We start from the raw sequence: 23,016 nt of genomic DNA on the forward strand, positions 1-23,016 counted from the left end.
AACAACACCACAGACTCCAGGACTGATTGTTGCGTCCAAACCCACACTCATAACCCAGTCCTTTCCTGCTGATGTCTTTATATGAGACTGATATGGACACAACATCACCGCTCCACTCCACCTCCCAGTACCAGCGTCCACACACACTCTCCTTACTCAACACCTGATACCAGTAGTCAAATCTCTCTGGATGATCAGAGTACTTCTGCCTTCTCTCACTGTTTCTCACCACTCTGTTCTTCTCAGACAGAATGAGTGTAGGATGTGTCGTGTTGGGATCCAGAGTCAGATAACAGAAATCTAAAATAAAAGAGAAAAACAAACTGAACAATGTGAACATGTTGGGTTTAATTCACACAATACTGTATATTCATGTGAAGTGTGTGTGTGTGTGTGTGTGTGTGTTAGACGTACATTTCAGAAACTCTTCTCTGCTCTGTGGCTCTGGTGGTGAAATGATCTAAACTGCTGCAGCTGTGGAGAGAAAAATGGAAATGAAGACAAAAAGCATCATCAGGTTGTGTAAAAGATGGAAACAGTTGAAAGTGATACAGTCAGTTTATTTATTTGAAATCAGTATTTTACTTCAAAGTGTCAGGTGAACAAACTGGCTGCAGAAAAGTAAGCAGGAGCATGGCTAAGAAATAACACTTCACAGAGCGAGTAAAGACGTCCATCATTGTGTTTCTCCAGCAGGAGCAGCTCCTCTTACCATGTGGAGGGATTTTGTTGAATTCCTCCTCACAGAATTTCTCCAGTCTCTTCTTCAGATCTGAGAGAGAAATCCTCACTCCATCAAATGACATGTTGAGGGACGGAGATGCTGGACGTGTCAAACTCTGGTCTGATTAATGGAGGAGACCGATGTCCAGAAGCTAAAGCCTACAGAGAAGAAATGAAATGAAAGACACACTTGTGATGTCAGACAGGGACATTTATTGCTGCTTTAATGAGAGGTGTTTTAGAGAGTGTGTGAGGAACAGCTGGCTCTGTAGATCAGACAGTGAGTGTTACCTGGAGGAAATGGATGTGATCGTGTGTGTGTGAAAGCTGCTCCAGCTCAGTGACTCTCCTCTGAAGATCAGCAATCTCCTGCTCCAGTTGCTCCAGGAGTCGTTCAGCTGGACTCAGTTCAGCCTTCTCCTGAGCTCTGATCAGCTCCGTCACCTCCGAGCGCTTTTTCTCCATGGAGCTGATCATCTCAGTAAAGATCCTCTCACTGTCATCTACTGCTGTCTGTGCACTGAGCTGTTAGGACACACACACACACACACACACAGAAGATTTAAAACTCATCTATCATTCCCTCTCTTACTGGGACTCTAAATGACTGGTTGTCCATGTTGTGTGTGTTTCTAGGAGCAGCTCTGTCTCTGCTCACTGCTCACCTTTATAGTGTTCACAGTCTGTTTCAGCTCCTGCACCTTCTTCTGCTTCTCCTGGATTCTCTGCTGGAATTTCATCTGCTCCTCCTTTAACTCACTCTGAGGACACATCAGTTATATCCATAAGGTTATACAGTGGATATAAAAAGTCTGATTACTAAATCAATTGCTTATAAATTAAATTGAATACGAATCTATATATTATGTGCCATCTAGATCATGGTTTTTTGTTATGACATGAAACTCTGTGCTCTGAGTCCAGTCAGCTAGCAGATGGAAAATTAACTTAGTGGATATTTTATGTGACATGGATGGGATGTCTGTGTGTGTGTGTGTGTGTGTGTGTGTGTGTGTTGTCACCTGCCACACCCTGTCACTGGAATGTTCACTAACTGCTCTGACCAGATTATGACTATCATTTTCTCTATTAATCAGAAAACACACAATTTTACAGAATTCTTCTGATTGATAAATTCACTGTCTAAACTGCCTAAAGCACATGTTTCTAGACATGAACAAATAATTAAGATGATTAAACCTGTTTCTCAGCTTTTTCTGTTGCAGCTGTTACGGTGTTGTGTCCTTTGTGTTTATCCATTGTACACAAATAACAGATGAAGGTTTGATCAGTACGACAGTAGATCTCCAGCATTTTATCATGTTCAGAGCAGATCTCTTGAAGATTTCCAGAGGCTTCGACTAATGTGTGTTTTTTAAAAGTAGGATGTTCAAGATGAGGTTTCAGATGAGTTTCACAAAAGGAGGCCACACACATCAGACAGGACTTGACAGCTTTGTGTTTTCTCCCAGTGCAGAAATCACACTCCACATCTCCAGGTCCAGCGTAACAGTGGGCAGGAGAAGCAGCTTGGACTTCAGTCTTCTTCAGTTTCTCCACCACTTCAGCCAGCATGTTGTTTCTGTGTAGAACAGGCCTTGGAGTGAAAGTGTCTCTGCACTGAGGACAGCTGTAGACGCCCTTCTTCCAGCAGCCATTAATACACACCTTACAGAAACGGTGACCACAGGGGATAGCCACCGGATCCTTCAGGAGATCCAGACACATTGGACAGAGGACCTGATCTTGAACTACTGAAATACTGGCTTCAGCCATTTTCCTGAACTCTCACATGTGGAGAGAGAGATCAGATTAGTTTTCTCTGAAATTTCCTGGTTTTGTGTGTGTGTGTGTGTGTGTGTGTGTGTGAGAGAGAGAGAGAGAGAGAGAGAGGGAGGGAGGAGGAGCACAAACACAGACAGGTTATGAACACTCCTCTGTTAACCATTTCATCTCCCTTCAGTACATAAATATAACCATGTAGCTGCTACACTTATTAGGATTCATTTCATTAAATACAGAATGAATTTTCCATTCTTTTTGCCTACTGACTCCTCCAGCAAAATTTTATATTTTTATATCTTATATTTTATCTTTCCAATTGGCATTTTGCCTCCTTATTTCCTTTTCTCCTTATCTCCTTTTTCTTTTTTTCAAGGTCACAACAGTTGTATAAGCATTTCACTGCATATCATACTGTGTATCGTTCAAATAAAATTTGAATTTTATACACCTCTGTCCAATGAAGTGGTAGGAACACCTCCATGTTTCATGTTTTAGAGGGGTGTCCCAAAACTTTTGCCAATCTAGTGTCTTCTTCTTTCGGCTTTTCCCTTCAGGGGTCGCCCCAGCAAATCATCTCTCTCCACCTATCCCTATCTTCTGCATCCTCAACACTTACACCCACTGGCTTCATATCCTCATTTATTCCATCCATATTCCTCCTCTTTGGCCTTCCTCTTTTCCTCTTGCCTGGCAGCTCCATGTCCAACATTCTCCTACCAATATAGTCACTCTCGCTCCTCTGGACATGTCCAAACCATCTTAACCTGGCCTCTCTAACTTTGTCCCCAAAACGTCCAACATGAGCTGTCCCTCTGATGTACTCGTTCCTAATCCTGTCCAACCTTGTCCCTCCCAAAGAGAACCTCAACATCTTCAGCTCTGCTACCTCCAGCTCTGACTCCTGTCTCTGTCTCAGTGATACTGTCTCTAAACCATACAGCATTACTGGTCTCCCCACTGTCCTGTACACCTTCCCCTTGATTCTCGCTGAAATTTTTCTATCACACAGAACTCCCGACACCTTTCTCCACCCATTCCAACCTGCCTGCACTCGCTTCTTTACCTCTTTCCCACACTCTCCATTACTCTGGACTGTTGACCCCAAGTACTTAAACTCCTGTACCTTCTTCACCTCTTCACCCTGTAATCTTACTGTTCCACTTCCCTCCCTGTCATTCACATACATGTAGTCAGTCTTACTACGACTGACTTTCATTCTTCTTCTCTCCAGCGCAAACCTCCACCTCTCCAGGTTTTCCTCCACCTGCTCCCTGCTCTCACTACAGATCACAATGTCATCTGCAAACATCATTGTCCAAGGACCATAGCAAACAGGAAGGGGCTCAGAGCCGATCCCTGATGCAGTCCCACTTCCCTCTCATTTTCATCATTCATCAGCCCTTCAAAGTACTCCTTCCATCTCCTCTGTACACTCTCCTCACTTGTGAGCACCTTTCCATCTCTATCCTTAATAACTCTAACTTGCCGCACATCCTTCCCATCTTGATCCCTCTGCCTAGCTAACCTGTACAAGTCCTTCTCTCCTTCTCTAGTGTCTAACCTAGTGTACAACTCATCATACGCCTTCTGCTTGGCCTTAGACCAAAACCTTAAACCTCCCTCTTCACTCTGTGCTGTAACTCCTTGTGTTCCTGTCTATTCTCTTCAGTCCTGTCCATGTCCCACTTCTTCTTGGCTAACCTCTTCTTCTGAATACTATCCTGAACTTCCTCATTCCACCACCAAGTCTCCTTATCTTCTTTCCTCCTTCCAGATGACATACCCAGCACCTTTCTTCCTGTCTCCCTGATCACTTCTGCTGTAGTTTCCCAGTCATCTGGCAGCACTACCTGACCACCCAGAGCCTGCCTCAAATTCTGTCTAAATTCCTCACAACATTCCTCCTTTTTCAGCTTCCACCACTTGGTTTTCTTCTCCATCTCTATTTTTTCCCTCTGCTTACAGACCATCAAATTCATCCTACACACCACCATCCTATGCTGTCTGGCTACACTCTCTCCCACTACCACTTTACAGTCACTAATCTCTTTCAGATTGCCTCTTCTACATAGGATGTAGTCTACCTGTGTGCTCCTACTTCCACTCTTGTAAGTCACTCTATGCTCCTCCCTCTTCTGAAAATAAGTGTTAACCACAGCCATGTCCATCCTCCTAGCAAAATCCACTACCATCTGTCCTTCAAGGTTCCTTTATAATTGAAACAAAAAAATAATTGTGAAAAACAAAGTTATTGGATATGCATATGCAAATTTATATATATATATATATATATATATATATATATATATATATTTAAATATATATATTTATATATATAAATATATTGTTGGTATTCAGATTTATAAAATGTTAAATCTAGGTTCCAACATAATAGTATATAAATTGAAAAAGTTATGTACATTGGGTTTTACATTTTGATGTAAAGATGATAACATTCTAAGAAGATCAAGTCTAGCAGCCCAGGTGTCTGAGACATTTACCTTTTGTCTGTATGTACTTCCTGACCACCGGGCAGGGTCCCAGGTTAAATGTGAATGCTAATCTCAAGGCCAGGCTGTGCCTTTGTCTCTATGATAATGTGAAGGTCTGGGCGATACTGTCAGGCTGATTGGATTAGCACCTATGCATTTGAATGACTCTGTTATGCTGATGCGATCAGGGCTGGGGAAATTCCATTACTGGGCTGATTCCTGTACTGCATTTGCATGCTTTGTTTAGATTGTCTACACCTCTATTTATCCCTCCCCCTTGAAAAGTATAAATTCTACAGTGCTGAGCTATAGTCAGACTTGGATGACTACAGCGACGCACAGTGAGTTCTCAACAAAGAGTAACTTCTGCTTGTCCCAACGTCTCCTGGTCTCAACACCATTTAGTGCTTTATAGGTCAGTAATAGTATTCAATTCAAAATTTGACTGGGACCCAATGTAGTGTGGCTAAGATAGGAGTGATGTATTCAGGAAGGAATCTAGCTGCTGCGTTTTGGACTAACTGTAGCTTGTTTATGCTCCTACTGGAACATCCAGACAGTAAGGCATTACAATAATCTAACCTTGAGGTAACAAAAGCACAAACTAGTTTTTCTGCATCTTAGCAATATAGACTGCAATCTCCTCTGCTTCACCGAGACATGGCTGAATCCAGCGGTGCTGGACCACACCATCCAGCCGGCCGAGTTCTTTTCGGTTCACCACATGGACAGAACACTGGAATCGGGGAAGTTGCCGGGAGGCAGCGTGTGTTTAATGGTGAACAGTAGCTGGTGCAACAGTGTGATCATTGTTCCTCTCACACGCTCCTGCTCACCCAACCTGGAACTGTTGACCAAATGTCATCCTTTTTATCTTCCTCTGGAGTTTACATCGGTCATAGTCAGCGCCGTTTATATTCAGCTTCAGGCAGACAGGGACACTGCTTTATGCGAGCTGCATGAACCTCTCACACAGCACCAGTTTCAAGCCCAGGATTCTGCACTTATTGTGGCAGGTGACTTTAACAGTGACAACCTCAAACGTGAAGTGCCAAACTTATATCAGCACATCACCTGCTCCACCAGGGGTGAAAGGACACTGGACCACCACTTTACAACATTCAAAGTCAGCTACAAGGCACAATCTCGCCCCCCGTTTTGGAAATCCGACCACGCTGCCATTTTCCTCATGCCAAAATATAAACAAAGGCTCAAGTAGGAAGTTCCGGCTCAGAGGGAGGTTGCACGCTGGACGGACCAATCGGTGGCCGCTCTACAAAGATGCACTAGATGACGCAGACTAGGACATGTTTCGGAGCAGCTCTGATAACATCAACATGTTTACAGAAGCAGTTATGGGATTCATCAGGAAACTAGCGGATGACACTGTTCACAAAACTATCATCAGAACGTTTCCCAATTAGAAGCCGTAGGTAGATAAATCCATCCGCGACGCTCTGAGATCCCACTCTGCTGCGTACAACACCGGGCTCACCAATGGAAACATGGATGAGTATAAGGCTGCATCCTACAGCATGTGCAGAGTGGTGAAGGAGGCACAGCGGCACTATGGACAGAAACTAGAGTCACAATTTCACCAAAGTGGCTCTAGGAGTCTGGCAGGGACTAAGAACTATGACAGACTACAGAACACCATCTTCCAGATCAGTGAATGAGGACGCTTCTCTGGTAGACGAGCTAAACACCTTTTATGCTCGCTTTGAGGCTGTAGTTCACAGTGCTAATGGCATTAACAGTGCTAACAGCACGATAAGCAGCACGCACAAGGAACAGGCTGGAGAGGACAGTGCGTTCATCATCTTCGAGCATGACATGACAAAGGCATTCAGGAGAGTAAATACTAGGAAAGCAGCAGGACCAGATGGCATCACACGTTGGGTCCTGAAGGTCTGTGCCAACCAGCTTTCTTTAGTGTTTACTGATATATTCAACCTCTCCCTAGAACAGTCTGTAATCCTGATTGGATGGTCCACCATTGTTCCTGTCCCCAAGAAACCCCAGCCCGCCTGCCTGAACGACTACCGCCCAGTGGCCCTTACTTCAGTAGTGATGAAGTACTTCAAAGGATTAATCAGAGACTTCATCACTTCTTCCCTTCCTGACACACTAGACCCGCTACAGTTTGTGTACCATCTCAACTGTTCTCCTGAGGATGCCATCTCACACCTCCATCACAGGCCTGGACAGCAGAAAGGGGAATTATGTTAAAATGCTGTTTGTTGACTACAGTTCAACATTTAACACCATAATTCCCACCATACTCACCACTAAGTTGGAGATCCTGGGCCCGTCCCTGTGTTGATGGATCTCCAACTTTCTGACAGACAGACCACAGGCAATACAGATGGGCAACCATGTCTTACCCTCAGCACTGGAGCCCCCCAGAGATGTGTTTTGAGCCTCTTGCTGTACTCACTGTACACCTACAACTTCCATCTCCACCAACATCATTAAGTTTGCCGACTATACTGTGGTGGTGGGCCTGATCTCCAACAACGACAAAACAGGATCCCAGTGGAGAGAGTAGACAGTTTCCGGTATCTTGGTGTTTAGATCATGTAGGACCTGACATGGTCCTGTCACGTCAACATCCTGGTGAAGAAGGCCCGGCAGCATCTCTATCATGTTGAAGGACTTTAAACTGCCCTCAAAGGTGTTAAAAACATTCTACACCTGCACCATTGAGAGCATCCTGGCGGGAAGTATCACAGCCTGGTGTCATCTGCTGCATGCTGTCAATGTAAACGTAAATGTAAATGTAAATGCATCTCCCTGTGCTTTGAGAGAAAAAGGAATCTGTAGTTCTGAAGTATTTTAGTCGCCTGGGTGAATTCTGTGATGTAGGACAAAAGGACAGATGAATTTGCATGAGCCATTTTGCCTGAAGGAAGAGGAATAAGCAGCTCAGTTTAACACATGAAGGATATCACATAAGGATAAGTAGTCTCTGAAGGTTACAGAGCCAAAATCAAGCCATAAAATTCATGGTTTACCTTCATATACCTTCAGCTCCCAACACACGACTCAAAGACATTCCTTACACTTAATCTAGAGAATATGAAGAAATGTGTCCTGAAACTACAGTCACAGTTTAGACAATAATGTTTACTTAATTATTTTGTTTTATATATATATATTGAGATACAGTGTCACTGTTTTACTGTCAAAGTGAACAAAGTGAAATCAAAATCAAATCTAGTTTTTGAAACAGTTTTTGAAGGATCTTGGGAGGTAGGTTGTTCCAAACATCCTGGAGAACTACAGATCTTCTGCAGGCTGACTCCTGTCTCTTCATGTAATCCCAGACTCAATGATGTTGAGACCAGGGCTCTGTGGGGGCCAAACCATCACTTCCAGGACTCCTTGTTCTTCTCTACAATGAAGATAGTTCTTACTGACACTGGCCATATTTTTGGGGTCATTTTCCTGCTGTAGAATAAATTTGAGGCCAATCAAACACCTCCCTGATTGTATTGCATAATGGATAATGAAATGGATGAACACTTGCTTCCTACTTCATGTGTGTTTTTTTAAGAATATAATAAATTATCGTTCTGATAGCAGCTCATCCACATAGCCTTAAATAGTGGATGGTCCATATAATATAATAATAAAAGGATTAAATAAAAACCAGGTAATCACTGATAAGATTAGTATAGTGCTTTGTAAAATTCAGTAATTTTACAGACATAGGAGTTCGTTCCTGTTAAAGCAATATACAATCATTCCAGCACCCAGCCTCTGTCTTGTTTCTTTAAGTACCAAAAACACAGCTGGTCATGTTACAGTGAAAGTAACACTTCCTCTGTCTTAAAAACCTAAGCCTTTAAGGATGTTTCCATACCATTTAACCATTGTGGTGGAAATCAGTTAAACAAATTGAAATAAGTTGAGACTTGACTAAAGTCACAGTAAGAGCAGAAAAGTTTATTAATAAAAAAGACTGCACAGGACATCTCAGTCACACACACACACACACATACACACACACACACACACACACATACACACACAGTGCATCTGTGAGACAGAGGTGCTTCTCTTTTCTCTCACACTGCTTTTATGCATACACTCTTAACAGAAGTTGCATGAGTTCAAAAGTTCAAGCTATAGTTGCTGGACAAGTTGCTCTCAGTTCCTTACCCTGCCCTGATCTATCTATTATCTAATAATAACAATTAATAATAATAATAATAATAATAATAATAATAATAATAATTAGTTTATTCATATATTTTAGTGTCACACACTATTATCATATGCTGCTCATTCCTGAATCTGCTAAACTAGACACATCAACACAACAAAGGCCATCAGTATGATTTACCTCCAGATGAATCACTTAGCTTGTACAGAAGACAGAAAAACAATTAAACAAAACTTTTTTTTATAACACAAGGACATAGAGTGAGGAATTAATGTAGTTCATGTATATTTTATAAGTAAATAAAGTGATAAATATCAGTATTAAACAAATAGATTAATAAGTGCAGTGACAAAGTATCATACAACTCTACTAATAAAATAGTGACAAAATATATATTTTACATACACATATATGTATGTAAAAAGAACTGCTAACAGCTAAGATGTTTTCCAAAGACTTGCTGCCTTTTTGTCAGTACTAGTTTTGAATCTGTTTCCCCTAAAGCTAACATCCCTTATTATAGTGTACAGAGGTACAGTCATTACTGTATATGTATGTTAAAAGGAGAAATTAAACATTCATTCATTATCGACTATATTTATTATGCTAATATATGTATAACATCTAAACTCCAAAACTGACATGAATTCAAGGATGACTTAAGATTAACTTAGAAGTAACATAGATTTAGAGGTCACACTTTTCATTGTCTACTGTAGTATTTTTTTCTTTTTTCACCTTGTGAAACACAACTCCATCTGGTTGTTTGCACCATTTCACTGAGATCTTCTCTGTCCTCAAAGGATCCTTCAGTTTCTGGTTGATCTGAAGAACAGAATCAGACTTTTATTACTAAATAATGCAGGATAGAGACTCTCCTGTAGAAAATGATACAGGGCCTGAATACAACAGTCAGAATCTAATTACAGCACAGTCTTTATGTGTCAGAGTATGATGAATACTTGGAAATGTCCATTATAAGCCTTGTGGAAGACCCACCTGCTCCAAGATGGCCATCTTCAGTGCAGGATCATTCACAGGCTCCTTGGACTGGACTTTCACTTTAAAAATTTGTTGTTGTCCTGTGATTACTAAATGCAGACACCCAAAAAATAAAAGAAAATAAATTACCATTCTTAATTTAGTTTAATTCACCTAAATGCAAGACTGAATAAAACATTAACACACCTTTGGTATAACAGAAGAAAGGCATTATGTCTGAGCACATTGCATCAACAGCTTGACCGTTATTTATATAACCACAGTTTTCATGCTTCAGGGCATTATCAGGTTTTCCAATCATCCAGCTAAGAGTAGAGGAATTAGTTTTATCTGTCCACTTCCAGGAGTCTCTGAATAGACCAATCCAAGTGAAGCCAGAGGCCAGTCCTGCTATAACTGAGTCTTCAGTTGCATCTCTGGAGCTGGCCAAGTCTGTGTGATGCAGTCTACAGTAAGCCTGAGCTACAGGCCATGTCATTAAAGTAGGAATGGAAATGTACCTCTGATTTCCAGTATTCCTGTCTGTGAGAATCAAAAACACATGATGAAATGTGAGTATCAGTTAATGTTAATACTTCAAAAAGAAAAAAGCTATACAGATTACACCATTAAAATCCTTAAAGGAAATTTCTCAAAAGCTGTTGACAGAACAGCAGGAACATGGCACATATTTAGACCTGGGTAGACTGAACAAGTAAATACTCTATTTCTCAAAAAGACAAGTCTGAAATGTTAAGATATTCTGTTTGCCATTTAAATTCAGTCTACATTGTCTACAACATTCTCTGACAAATAGGAAAATAAGCAATATCTAGATTCTTACCATCAAAACAGATAGAGGGGAGAGTTTGAGTACAGTTCAGATCTTTCCAACCCAAGAAAGACATCGCACCACACTCTTGACGTCCTAAAAAGTTGTTTGGTTCACCTGGTTCCCATCTTGTAGTTCCCAGTGGCTCATTTTCCATGGACCAGCGCCAGCTGTTGATGTCATTGTAAAGTCCAATCCAAGCACTGGAACTGAATTGTTGTCTCTGTGCTTCATTCTGAAGTTGGACCAGGTCCTCATTACTTTTGATGATAGCCAGGTCAGTATGTGTTGCTCTGCAGTAAGTCTGAGCATCACTCCAGATTTTTCCCTGCAGGATCAGGGTGTACTCATGAGGGACAGACAGGACCAGAGAGATGAATCCTGTGGATAAATTTTATGCAATATTAGCTCTGTCTATTTTTTTAAATTCAATAAACTTAATTGTATAATTTTATAATGTAAGATTTTATCATTGGTGCAAAAGAGTTTTCTTTGGTTCAAAACATGAAATGCTGAAATTTGTTGATTAAGCTATCATTTTGAATCAGGGGACACACTTAGCAGCTCAGCTAAAACTTACACCTAAAGCACTCAAACACACACACACTCAAACACACACACACACACACGCACACACTTCTCTCACCTGTGAAAAACAGGAGTATGAAAAGACACTGCTCCATTACTGATGAGTTGTGGATGAACTCACTAAGACATAAGATGGTGTAGTCAATAATACAGTTCAAATGTATTTTAAATTGTCAGAACAGAGACAGGCTGTACACACACAAGTGCAGGAGAGCTTTCATCACATCCAAAAACAAATCGAAAGATGGAAAAATCTAACAAAAGGACAGAGGCAAAGACATTTCAAAAAACAGCAGGCAATGGACAGGTCTAAATCAGGTTATGGTCACACAAGGCAAAAACAGAACAAAACACAGGCTGCGTTTGAAGTGGATAACAGAGAACACAGAACAAGGAGGCATGGTATTAGCTTCCACTGTTATGCCGATGACACACAGCTATATGTTTCATCTATGGGTGATGGATGAGAGACACCAGCTTATTAAGATAGAAGAATGTGTAAAGCCATTAGACAATGGATCGTCACTAACTTCCTCCTGCTTAACTCCGACAAGACAGAGGTACTTGTACTAGGACCACATGCAGCTAGAAGTAAGCTTTCTGATTACAGAGTAACGGTGGATGGTCTTTCAGTTTCATCTTGTCCAGCAGTAGAAGATCTTGGTGTGATTATTGACTCTATTCTTTCATTCAAAGCTCATGTAAATAATATCAGTAGGGTAGCCTTCTTTCATCTCAGAAATATTGCTAAGACAAGAAATATGATGTCACTTCATGATGCAGAGAAACTAGTTCATGCTTTTCTTACCTCTAGGTTGGATTATTGTAATGCCTTACTGTCTGGATGTTCCAGTAGAAGCATAAACTTTTTACTATTTTACTATTTTATCCACACTACATTGGCTCCCAGTCAAATTTCGCATTGATTATAAAATACTATTATGGACCTATAAAGCACTAAATGGTCTCAGACTACAGTACCTGAGCAATTTTTAGTTTTTTTATGATTCACCACGCCTACTCCGATCAAAGAGGGCAGGTTATTTGGTAGTACCTCAAGTAGAAAAGTCAACAGCAGGGGGCAAAGCTTTTTCTTTCAATGCCCCACAGTAATGGAACAGCCTTCCAATTAGTGTTTGTGATTCAGACACAGTCTCAATGTTTAAGTCTAGGCTGAAGACACATTTGTTTAGTCAAGCTTTCAATGTATAGTTTTTTTTAAAAGGAACAGATCTGGAAGGTTCATGGGCATACAGTGTTTGGTGTACTGGGATGTGTTGGATGCTGTCGCCTTACCACCCTCGCAAGTCGCTCAGGTCACTGACTATGAAGTGGTTTGTCACTTTATGTCCTGGGAAGCCTTCATGTCTGTCACCTTCTGGCTCTCCCTTTTAGTTATGCTGCCATAGCTAGTCTTGCCGGAGTCCTTGCCTGCACTTTACACATAAACTACATTGTCTTTAAAGTTTTTTGAGTTTCCACTGTGACCACTGCCCTTCCCCTGGTCGGAGTCCTGTCACTTGGTGGTGCTCACTGATGCTGTGGATGGGTCTGTGTGGACAGCCTGTGACCCAGGAGACACCCATGGACAGAGTAACTTGTGGACTTTCACACGGTCACAGATCTGCCATTACATCTGTCAGCTTGTGGCAGCAAGGATTTAGTGCCTATAATTAACTCAGAAACTACACTGACCTAATAGTTCTTCATGGGCCCTTGATGCTGTTGTAGAAAGGACATTAATTAGTTACAGTTACATTATTTACTGTCCAGTGTCACCCAAATCAGGATGGGTTCCCTTCTGAGCCTGGTTCCTCTCAAGGTTTCTTCCTCATATCATCTCAGGGAGTTTTTCCTTGCCACATTCGCACAGGCTTGCTCATTAGGGATAAAATAGGGATAAAACAGTTTAATAATTTAATTTAATAATTTATTTTTATTTTATTTTATTCTCTCCTTTCACTGTTTATCTTCTTTTGTTAAGTGGATTTTAGACAATGTCCATTGTAAAAGGCACTATAGAAATAAATTGAACTGAATTGAAAAATTTAACTGTGGCTCCGTGCCATAAAGTCATCACGTGACAGCAGTTCATGGAAGGAAAAATAAGCCGGGAGAAAGCCGGTGGAAAGAGAGCACTCCGGGAGGAAAGGAAAAAAAAAAACAGATACTGCAGTGGATTATTTCCATTATAAGCAGCAGGATTATCTCCGCCGATTGGAACACTTTACCCCCTTCCTGAATGGATTATTCTTCAGGAGGAACTCGCTGGCAAGCTAGCCGCATTCATCCGTAAATCTGGTTCTTCTCACCCTTGCACGGCTTCATAAAGGAGCATAGAACAATGTAGGACAGAAGTGGGAGTGAGTGGCATAGCGCTGCAAGCTGCTGAACAACTCAGCAGAGGAAAGTCCTGATATAATCTTAAGAAGTGAAGTGATATATTCTCTATCTAGGCACGCTCTGTCCTGGGCTGACTGCGGCCCTTGGCTGAGTGTGTGTCACCGTTTGTTTATGACCTCATCTTATTTCCATGATATTCTTTGTTTTGTTCTAGAGATTCTTTCTGTTCTGTTTTGGGAACATGTGCTGAACACAGTCACATTGACAGTTCTGTCTTCCACATCTTAGATAGGCCTTTTCGTGATAAACTCACAAAACTGCCAGAGAACACGTCAACCACCACGTCTGTTTCTGTTGACGTCTTTGGTTTACCTAAAGATAATCATGAAGATTATACCTTTCTTCTGTATAAATACTCCCTGTTTATCTCATTAAATTTCGAAGAGTTCTGCTATTCAGTCACTGTCTCTGAGTGGTTCTTTAGCATCTCTTCCCTGAATTCAGCTCTAGAGGCAGCAGCAGCAGCACAACTCAGGATTTTCTCTGAGTGAACCAGAAAATTCTAACATGAAGAAATTTTTATACAAGAAGTAATTGTTGTATTTAATAATTATTAGTGAAAACAAATATTTATGTATTTATAAGTATCCATTATTATTCATTAATTCGATACAGCGCCTTAGCTGCACACTACATCACATTTAACATTTCAGTATTTAATATTAACATTATTACACTTCAGTATGAAATTACAGTATTGTATTAATATTTAGATTTGTATTGTGTTCAGGACTGGGTACAGTTTTTCTTAATAGTCACATTTTAAAAAATGGATCTCATCATTATTTTTGTGGAACTTGAGGAATACAACAAAATTAAAACCACCATAAATGCTGATAAAACTGATAATGAATTGTAAACGCATTAGTGAAGAGGAGAGTTAAACTCTCCTCTATGTCCTGTTTAAAGTGGTCAGATGTTCAAAGCTGATAATTTATGATTATTAAAACTATTTAAAGACTCCCGTCAGGCTTAAACCGAGCAATAATGTTCCACTAAACAATGACCCCATTGAAATATTTTATACAATAGAGATTTTTCAGGATAGCTCTCATAAATCTCTAGTAAATTCAATATTAATTGCTTATTGGTTATTGAATGTGCTTTAAACCCTGTTTTACCTTCACATATTTTATTCCCACAAGTTCTGTAAAACATTCCCCATCAAGTGGAAGGAAATAACTGAAGAATTCAGTGGAATATTTAAACATACCTGAAATGTGAAGTTGGTAAACCATCAGTGTTGTAGCTGAGAAACAGTGTATCTCAGTATCTGTCAGATCTGTTCTGTGGTATCTGATGAACCAGCCTTGCTATTTAAAGCCTTATTTCTTTAAGGCTCAATGACATACTTCAAACCAGCTCTGCCATCTTTACCTAATTTACAAATCAGATTAAATGTAAATCTGACATGGACAGGGCATGACTCATCAAACACAGTACTGAAGTTCAAGTTAAAGTCACCTTCAAGGTCTCTTTAGACAGTGTTCAACTCACCTTCAAGTTTTCTTGAACTCTGCTGACAAAAGAGTAAGTAAAAGGATTTATGTCATGAATGCACACTAATTAGTCTCTTATATTGTCATTGAATAAAGACAAATCCAAATTGTTAATAAAAAAAATTGAAAAACAGGAAACAGGCCAAGTGATCTACAAGCAAAGATAGCAGGAATAATCCTAAACACAAATGAGTAACAAGGATAGCACAAAATCCGATCTTATCACCGATTTTGAGAGGAAGGTACATACTGAACAATACTTTGCCCCAAACACAGAAACACAAGGGATTATATACACAATCTATTTTATGGATGAATTGAAAATAGATGAAATATAGAAATCCAGGGAGGATACACGACATGGAGCAAAATAACAACATGCATGGCAAGGTAAAGAAAATATACACACATGATGAACCAGGAAGATCATGCTGTAGTACTGTGAGCTGCTATTAGCTCTGAGTGGCTCTGTTCACAGTGCTCAGCATGAGGGGCAGATTCATAGTGAAGTGGGGAGAAAAATCAATACAGCATATAAAAAATTATATAAATATTTATATATAGATAGTATTATATATTTTGCCATTAAATATTTGCAAAGTGTGATGCAAAGTGGAAGGCTCCACACAAGGCAAACTCAGGGGTGTGGTATGTTATGATGAGAGATGTGGCTGGTGTAGAGCTAAGAGCCTGTCTCTGCATTTTGACAAAACTAAATAGTTGGTTCTTGAAATTAGGAGAGCACAGAGCAGCCATTCTTCACTGTACATCAATGGATCCTCTGTGGGGATCATTAAGAGCACCAAATTCCTTGTTATTCATCTGGCAGAGAACTTCACTTGGTCACTCAACACCAGCACCATCAGCAAGAAAGCCCAGCAGCATCAATACTTCCTAAAGCAACTTAAAACCCTGAGACAGAGAGACAAACAGACAGAAATGTACCATGTTTCCTCCACACATTCCTCAGGAAAAGGAAAAGATGAGACTTTCCCTAAGGGGCAACAATACATTTAACTTAGTATACACAAACAGCAAAGGGGCATGCAAAGCCCCTCTCCCCTCCCCCACCTTGGACTCTCTGTTACTGCTTACATCTCAAACTGCACCGACGATGTCACATACAGAAAAACTGTCACTATTCAGGCCAACCAAAAACCATGGCTGACAGGAGAAGTGCGCAAGCTTCTGAGGGCACTGGACGCAGTCTTTAGAGCCGGTGACACTGCAGCCTAGCAATAGCAAAAGCCTTGTCCAGTGAAATAAGGAAAGCAAAACAACAACACAGAAATAAAATATCTGGACATTTCAGCAACACCAGAGACTCACAGATGTGGTGAAGCATCCAAACTCGAACAAAATATAAATCCCTACCATGGATCTGTGACAGTGACATATCTCTGCTTAACAGCCTTTGGCCGATTTGAGACCCATAACAACACACGAGCATACTGTGTGTCTGACGGCAAATCAGCATGAAAAAGACCCTCCCGAGGATCAACCCAGGCAGCCAGACCAGACAATACACCTGGTCGGGTTCTAAAGAACTGTGCTGAAGAACTCAAGGATGTACTAACTAACATCTCGCTCAAGCAGTTCTCCCCAAGTGTTTCAAGACCACCACAATAATTCCAGTCCCAAAGAAGCCGCACCCATCCAGCCACAATGAATGCAGGCCCGTTGCACTGACCCCCATTATTCTGAAGTGCTTCCAGCGACTGGTCAGACAGCAGATAAAATCCATTCTTTCTCCCACCCATGACTCATTCCAGTTTGCATACAGAACCAACTTGCCCACAAAAGATGTCATCTCAGCTGCTCTCCATCCAGCCCTTACACCTGGACTCCAAAGACTTTTATGTGTGAATGCTTTTCCTGGATTTTAGCTCAGCCTTTAACACGATCATCCCCAGCATCTAATAAACAAACTAAGACACCTGGGACTCAACTCCCCTCTCTGTAACTGGGTTCTGGACTTCTTTTCAGAGAGACCACAAAATGAATGGGTCGGTGGAAAAACATCTAAGAACATCACTCTAAGCACAGGGTCACCACAAGGCTGCATGCTCAGCCCCCTGCTTAACTTAAAAATTGACAATATTTTTAATGAGATCTTGTGATTTAATTAAAACCCACCTCTGTAGTTAGAGACTGAAAACAACATTGTTGTTCCAGTAAATGACTTTAATGTCAATCAAACAGTTTTGAACAGGATTCAAAAGACATTAAACACACAGAGTAATGATAGGAACCAATTCAACCAATTAAACAAATTAATGATGGCATACAATTATTTTTAGGCCTGGTGAATTTTCATAGTGAACAGCAGTTTGGGCCATAACTGTAAGGATGCACTCGAAACAGGTGTAGCTGAATCCATATGCAGATCTTTATTATCAAAACGGCAGGCAAGAATCAAAAGTCAAAGTGGCAGGCAAAAAGGGTCAAAACCGGTAAACAAAGACTATGGAAACAAAACCGAAACACAAAACCGAAACTCTAGGTCAACCAGGAACAGGCAAGGATCATACATGGAATAATCAAGGCAATCAGTGGAGTAACGCTCAGTATGTAATGCAGAGATCACGATACTTCACAGCGAACAAAGGGCAGCGTGCTGTTTAAATACCCGAGTACCGGAAGTCAGTTCAGTACTCGGGCGATGGCTCCCTCTGGTGTTCTGGTTCAGTATGCTTCGTTACAGAACCCCCCCTCTAGGAACACCTCCCAGCGTTCGATGACGTGGGCGCCCCCTCGGGCGAGGAGCGGGTCGGTTGGGGAAGCTCTGGTGAAATTCTTCTATGAGAGATTGAAGGTTATCCGGACCATGGAAACAACAGAGGTTGATAGCCCAATACACATTGAAACGGAGTCAAGCCAGTGGAGGAGTGGCGCAGTGAGTTTTGAGCATATTCAGCCCAAGGAAGAAACTCACTCCACCGGTGCTGTTCTTGGCTACTATAAGTTCTGAGAAACCATCCGAGTTCTTGGTTGAGTCATTCTGCCTGGCCGTTGGACTGTGGATGATAAGCTGAGCTGAGGCTGATGTTGATCCCGAGTTGTTTGCAAAACTCTGACCAAACTGAGGGCCTTGACCAGAGACAATATCTTCGGGGAGGCCATAATGGCGAAAGATGTGCTGGAAGATGGCCATGGCGGTTTCCATAGCTGTGGGTAAACCTCTCATGGGAATCAACTTGCATGCCTTAGAAAATTGGTCTATCACCACCATGACTGTGGTAAAGCCTTGAGAACGCGGAAGATCTGTCAGAAAGTCCACTGATATGTGAGACCAGGGTCGGTGTGGGATGGGCAGAGGTTCGAGCAGACCTTCAGGTAGCTGGCAGCTCTTTCGTGATTGTGTGCAGGCTGAGCATGAACGGACATACTCTTCAACATCATGGTGGAGTGAAGGCCAGCAGAAACGTTGGTGTACAAGCTGAGTGGTTCTACGGATGCCGGGATGTCCAGAACTGAGGCTTTCATGGATCCACTGTACTATTGTCTGGCGCAGGGCTGAGGGAACGTATACTTTGGCTGGCGGGCAGGCTGGGGGAGGAGTTTCATTCACCTGGGCTCGTTCGATTTCCTCCATAATGTTCCATTGAACTGGAGCTACTAAAACTGATGGTGGGAGAATAGGCTCCAGATTCGCTGGTGGATCTAAGGTCTCCTGGATGTGAGACAGGGCATCAGCTTTCCTGTTCTTGGATCCTGGACGATATGAAACAGAGAATTTAAACCTCGTGAAGAATAGTGCCCACCTAGATTGAGATGTTTTGCTTCCCGGAGGTAAGGCAGATTTCTGTGGTCCGTAAGGACCAAGAATGGATGGCGAGCTCCCTCCAGCCAGTGTCTCCATTCCACCAAGGCAGCCTTTATATATAACAGTTCCCGATTACCCACGTCATAATTACGGCTGGTGTGAGTTTTCAGGAAAAAAAGGCGCAGGGATGTAGTTTTCCAGAGTCTGGTTGCCACTGAGAGAGCACAGCTCCTATTCCACAGTTCAAAGTGTCCACCTCCACCACAAAGGGCAGTTCCGGGTTAGGATGGCAGAGTATGGGGCAGAAGAGAAGCAGTTCTTAAGTCTCTGAAAAGCGGATTTGGCTTGATCAGTCCATTTTATTTTCTTTGGTTTACCCTTCAGTAAGGAAGTTAGTGGGCTGGCTGTGGAGCTATAGTTCCTGATAAACCGTCGATAAAAGTTAGCAAATCCGAGGAAGCATTGTAGCTCTTTGATTGAGGTAGGTTCAGGCCAGGACGTGATGGCAGATACCTTTCCTTGATCCATCTCCACTCCTTTATGCGAGATTACATATCTGAGAAAGGTTATATGTAGATGGACAATGAAATTCACATTTTTCCAGCTTTACATAGAGATTATGATCTGTAAGGCATTAGAGGACGGCACGAACGTGGGAAACGTGTTGTTCTTGGCTGGTAGAGTAAATGAGGATGTCGTCGATGTAAGCGATGACGAATTGGTTGAGCATATGTAGGAACACCTCGTTGATCAGAGATTGAAAGACGGCAGGAGCATTGGTAAGTCCATATGGCATGACTAAGTATTCATAATGTCCATGTGTGGTATGGAATGCCGTTTTCCACTCATCTCCTTCCCTTATTCTAATAAGGTTGTAAGTGCTGCGCAGATCAACCTTTGTGAAAATCCACGCCCCTTGTAATTGTTCGAGTGCTGCGGGAACCAGTGGAAGGGGATAAGGATATGGAACAGTGATTGCATTTAGTCCTCTGAAGTCAATGCAAGGTCACAGGCCCCCGTCCTTTTTTTCCATGAAGAAAAACCCTGTGGTGGCCAGAGATGTTGATGGCCGGATGTATCCAGCTGTGAGGGCCTCTTCGATATATTCTTCCATAGCTCATTTCTCAGGGATAGACAGAGGATAAACGCGATTGTTGGGTGGCATGGTCTTAGGAAGAAGCTCTATGGCGCAGTCCCAGAGTTTATGTGGCAGTAACTTATTAGCCTTTTCTTTGCTGAAAACCTCCTGGAAATTCCGATATTCCTTGGGCAGTGATACTTGGAGCGATGTCTCTGGACTTTCAGTGGAAGTGGAGAGACATGGAGGGGTTAGCTGCATAACAAAACAGTTCTCTTGACAGTGAATGGACCATTCTTTTAATTCTCCTTTTTTCCATGAGATAACTGGATCATGAAGCTGGAGCCAGGGGAGGCCGAGGACGACAGGGTTGGATGGTGAGGATATGACATAGAATCTCAATTTCTCAAGATGAAACAGTCCTATCTGAAAGTCTGTAGGTGGCATATGGTGATTAATGAGGCCCTCCCCGATGGGCTGATCATTTATCGCAGTATTTCTTAAAGGTGAGGTGCACGCTATGGTGGTCATGCCGAGCTCATGCACCAAACCACAGTCGATAATGTTAACCGCAGATCCGGAATCAATCAATGCAGTGACAGAGAAGCGTGAGTCATTAAGGAGAAAAAAGGCAGGGAGTGAAACTTTAGAAGCCAGTTTTACGAGTTCTACCTGGGTGGGCTTCTCTGGACATTTTAAGACTTGATGACCGGGTTGTCCACAGTAGAAACAGAGTCGCAGCTGCGCGCGACATTCGCGCTCTCCCTCTGAAACTCGTGATCTCCCCAGTTGCATGGGCTCTGCGGTTTCCTCTCTCGGGCTGTAATATTCCATGGTATGGTGGGGTGCAGTGGCTGGAAGTTGATTTTGGCGTCGGAGATTGTCGAGACGGATGGCAGTGGAGATATACTGTGACAGTGTGACGTTGGTATCCCGGCACGCCACCTCTGCCTTTAGATCTACGTTGAGACTCTCGCGAAACACTGCCACTAGTGCCATCTCATTCCATCCCGATTGTGCCGCCAGCATACGGAACTTGATCGCGAAATCTGCCGCCATATCAGACCCCTGACGTAATTCCAGCAACTGTACAGAAACATCCTTTCCTCCCGCCAGGTACTTTAACACCTCTTTAAGCAGATTAGCGAAGTAGTTGGCCAAAGACTTCACCTGTGGATCCGAGTCCCACACTGCCGAAGCCCAGTCAAGTGCTCTTCCTGTCAGCAGAGACAGCATGAAGGCGCACCTGGTGATTTCACTGCTGAGGACTGCAGGCTGCTGCGCGAAGTTGTCACACTGACGCAGAAAGCCTCGGCAGCGATCGGCGGTGCCATCAAACTTCTCCGGCAATGTGAAACATGGTAATTCACTGCGCAAGGATGATGCAGGTGTAGCGGCGGCTGCAGGGGGCTGTGTCTGTACCTGGGCGTTAGCAGCTTGCAGCTCAGCCACCTGATCTTGGTAAGCACAAATCATATGTCCTTGGCGAATGATCGTGGCTTGCAGATCTGCTGGATTCTCTTCAGGCAAAGTATCCTGTAAGGACGCACTCGAAGCAGGTGTAGCTGAATCCATATGCAGATCTTTATTATCAAAACGGCAGGCAAGAATCAAAAGTCAGAGTGGCAGGCAAAAAGGGTCAAAACCGGTAAACAAACACTATGGAAACAAAACCGAAACACAAAACCGAAACTCTAGGTCAACCAGGAACAGGCAAGGATCATACATGGAATAATCAAGGCAATCAATGGAGTAATGCTCAGTATGCAATGCAGAGATCACAATACTTTGCAGTGAACAAAGGGCAGCGTGCTCTTTAAATACCCGAGTACCGGAAGTCAGTTCAGTACTCGGGCGATGGCTCCCTCTGGTGTTCTGGTTCAGTATGCTTCATTACAGTAACACATTACTAGTAATGCGTTACTGTAATAATATTACTTTTCCTGGTAACGAGTTGTGTAAAAAGTTACAAATAAAATCTCAGTAATAGCATTACAGTTACTTCCTCCAAAAAAACCCGTTATAATGTTACTTTTATTGACGCCACGGCAAACGCTGATTTGAAATTCGACATTTTATATTTGTAGTTGTCGTGTGCACGTCACAATTAGCAGCACCATAAGCAGTAAGCTAGCTAGCTTGGAAGATGGAAGTGTTTATGTTCAGCACCCAGAAATATTCCCATTACTTTAATTTTATTGGGACGAAAGGTTATAACATTATTGTAAAATGTAAAGATAGATAGATAGATAGATAGATAGATAGATAGATAGATAGATAGATAGATAGATAGATAGATAGATAGATAGATACTTTATTCATTCCGAAGGGAAATTCACATAAATTGTGTGCAGGTAGTGGTAAGACTCTTTCCAACTTTCAAAAGTTCAATGCTGAAAAACACAAATTAAGTAAAAGTGAACGCTTCTCTTCAAAAGTGCCACATTTTCCTCATTTCAAAGGTACTTAATGTATTGCCAATTGCATTCAAGTCTTCTTCTGGTTTTGTGCTTGCAAACTTCATTCCATGATGGATGAGGTAATAAAATGACATCCTTGTTGAAATTAGAGTGATTATGGGTGGTTGGCTATGAAAATTACATGAACATATTAGTATTATTATTTTTATTATTATTACAATGTACTCGTAGTATGAGTAATAATTATAATAACATCACATTAGGACAATACTCAATAAATG

The 23,016-nt window shown here is 41.9% G+C and overlaps 2 protein-coding genes across 2 annotated transcripts; both read right to left on the minus strand.

The window, feature by feature from the left end:
* Positions 1–127: 127 nt before the first annotated feature.
* On the minus strand, positions 128–2,569 carry LOC131353775 (E3 ubiquitin/ISG15 ligase TRIM25-like). Its single transcript, XM_058390843.1, has 6 exons — positions 1,924–2,569; positions 1,389–1,484; positions 1,015–1,248; positions 713–882; positions 415–474; positions 128–300 (listed from the first exon to the last, which is right to left on the minus strand). Exons 1-4 carry the CDS (start codon positions 2,497–2,499, stop codon positions 796–798), a joined length of 993 nt encoding a protein of 330 aa, XP_058246826.1. The 5' UTR covers positions 2,500–2,569; the 3' UTR covers positions 128–300; positions 415–474; positions 713–795.
* A 6,401-nt stretch (positions 2,570–8,970) lies between these two features.
* On the minus strand, positions 8,971–15,279 carry LOC131353776 (putative C-type lectin domain family 20 member A). The gene is made up of 6 exons (XM_058390844.1): positions 15,186–15,279; positions 11,628–11,689; positions 10,994–11,362; positions 10,357–10,692; positions 10,168–10,259; positions 8,971–9,993 (listed from the first exon to the last, which is right to left on the minus strand). Exons 2-6 carry the CDS (start codon positions 11,662–11,664, stop codon positions 9,856–9,858), a joined length of 972 nt encoding a protein of 323 aa, XP_058246827.1. The 5' UTR covers positions 11,665–11,689; positions 15,186–15,279; the 3' UTR covers positions 8,971–9,855.
* Positions 15,280–23,016: the final 7,737 nt, after the last annotated feature.

This window comes from Hemibagrus wyckioides, linkage group LG06, assembly GCF_019097595.1.
Source record: "Hemibagrus wyckioides isolate EC202008001 linkage group LG06, SWU_Hwy_1.0, whole genome shotgun sequence".
Lineage (NCBI taxonomy): Eukaryota > Metazoa > Chordata > Actinopteri > Siluriformes > Bagridae > Hemibagrus > Hemibagrus wyckioides.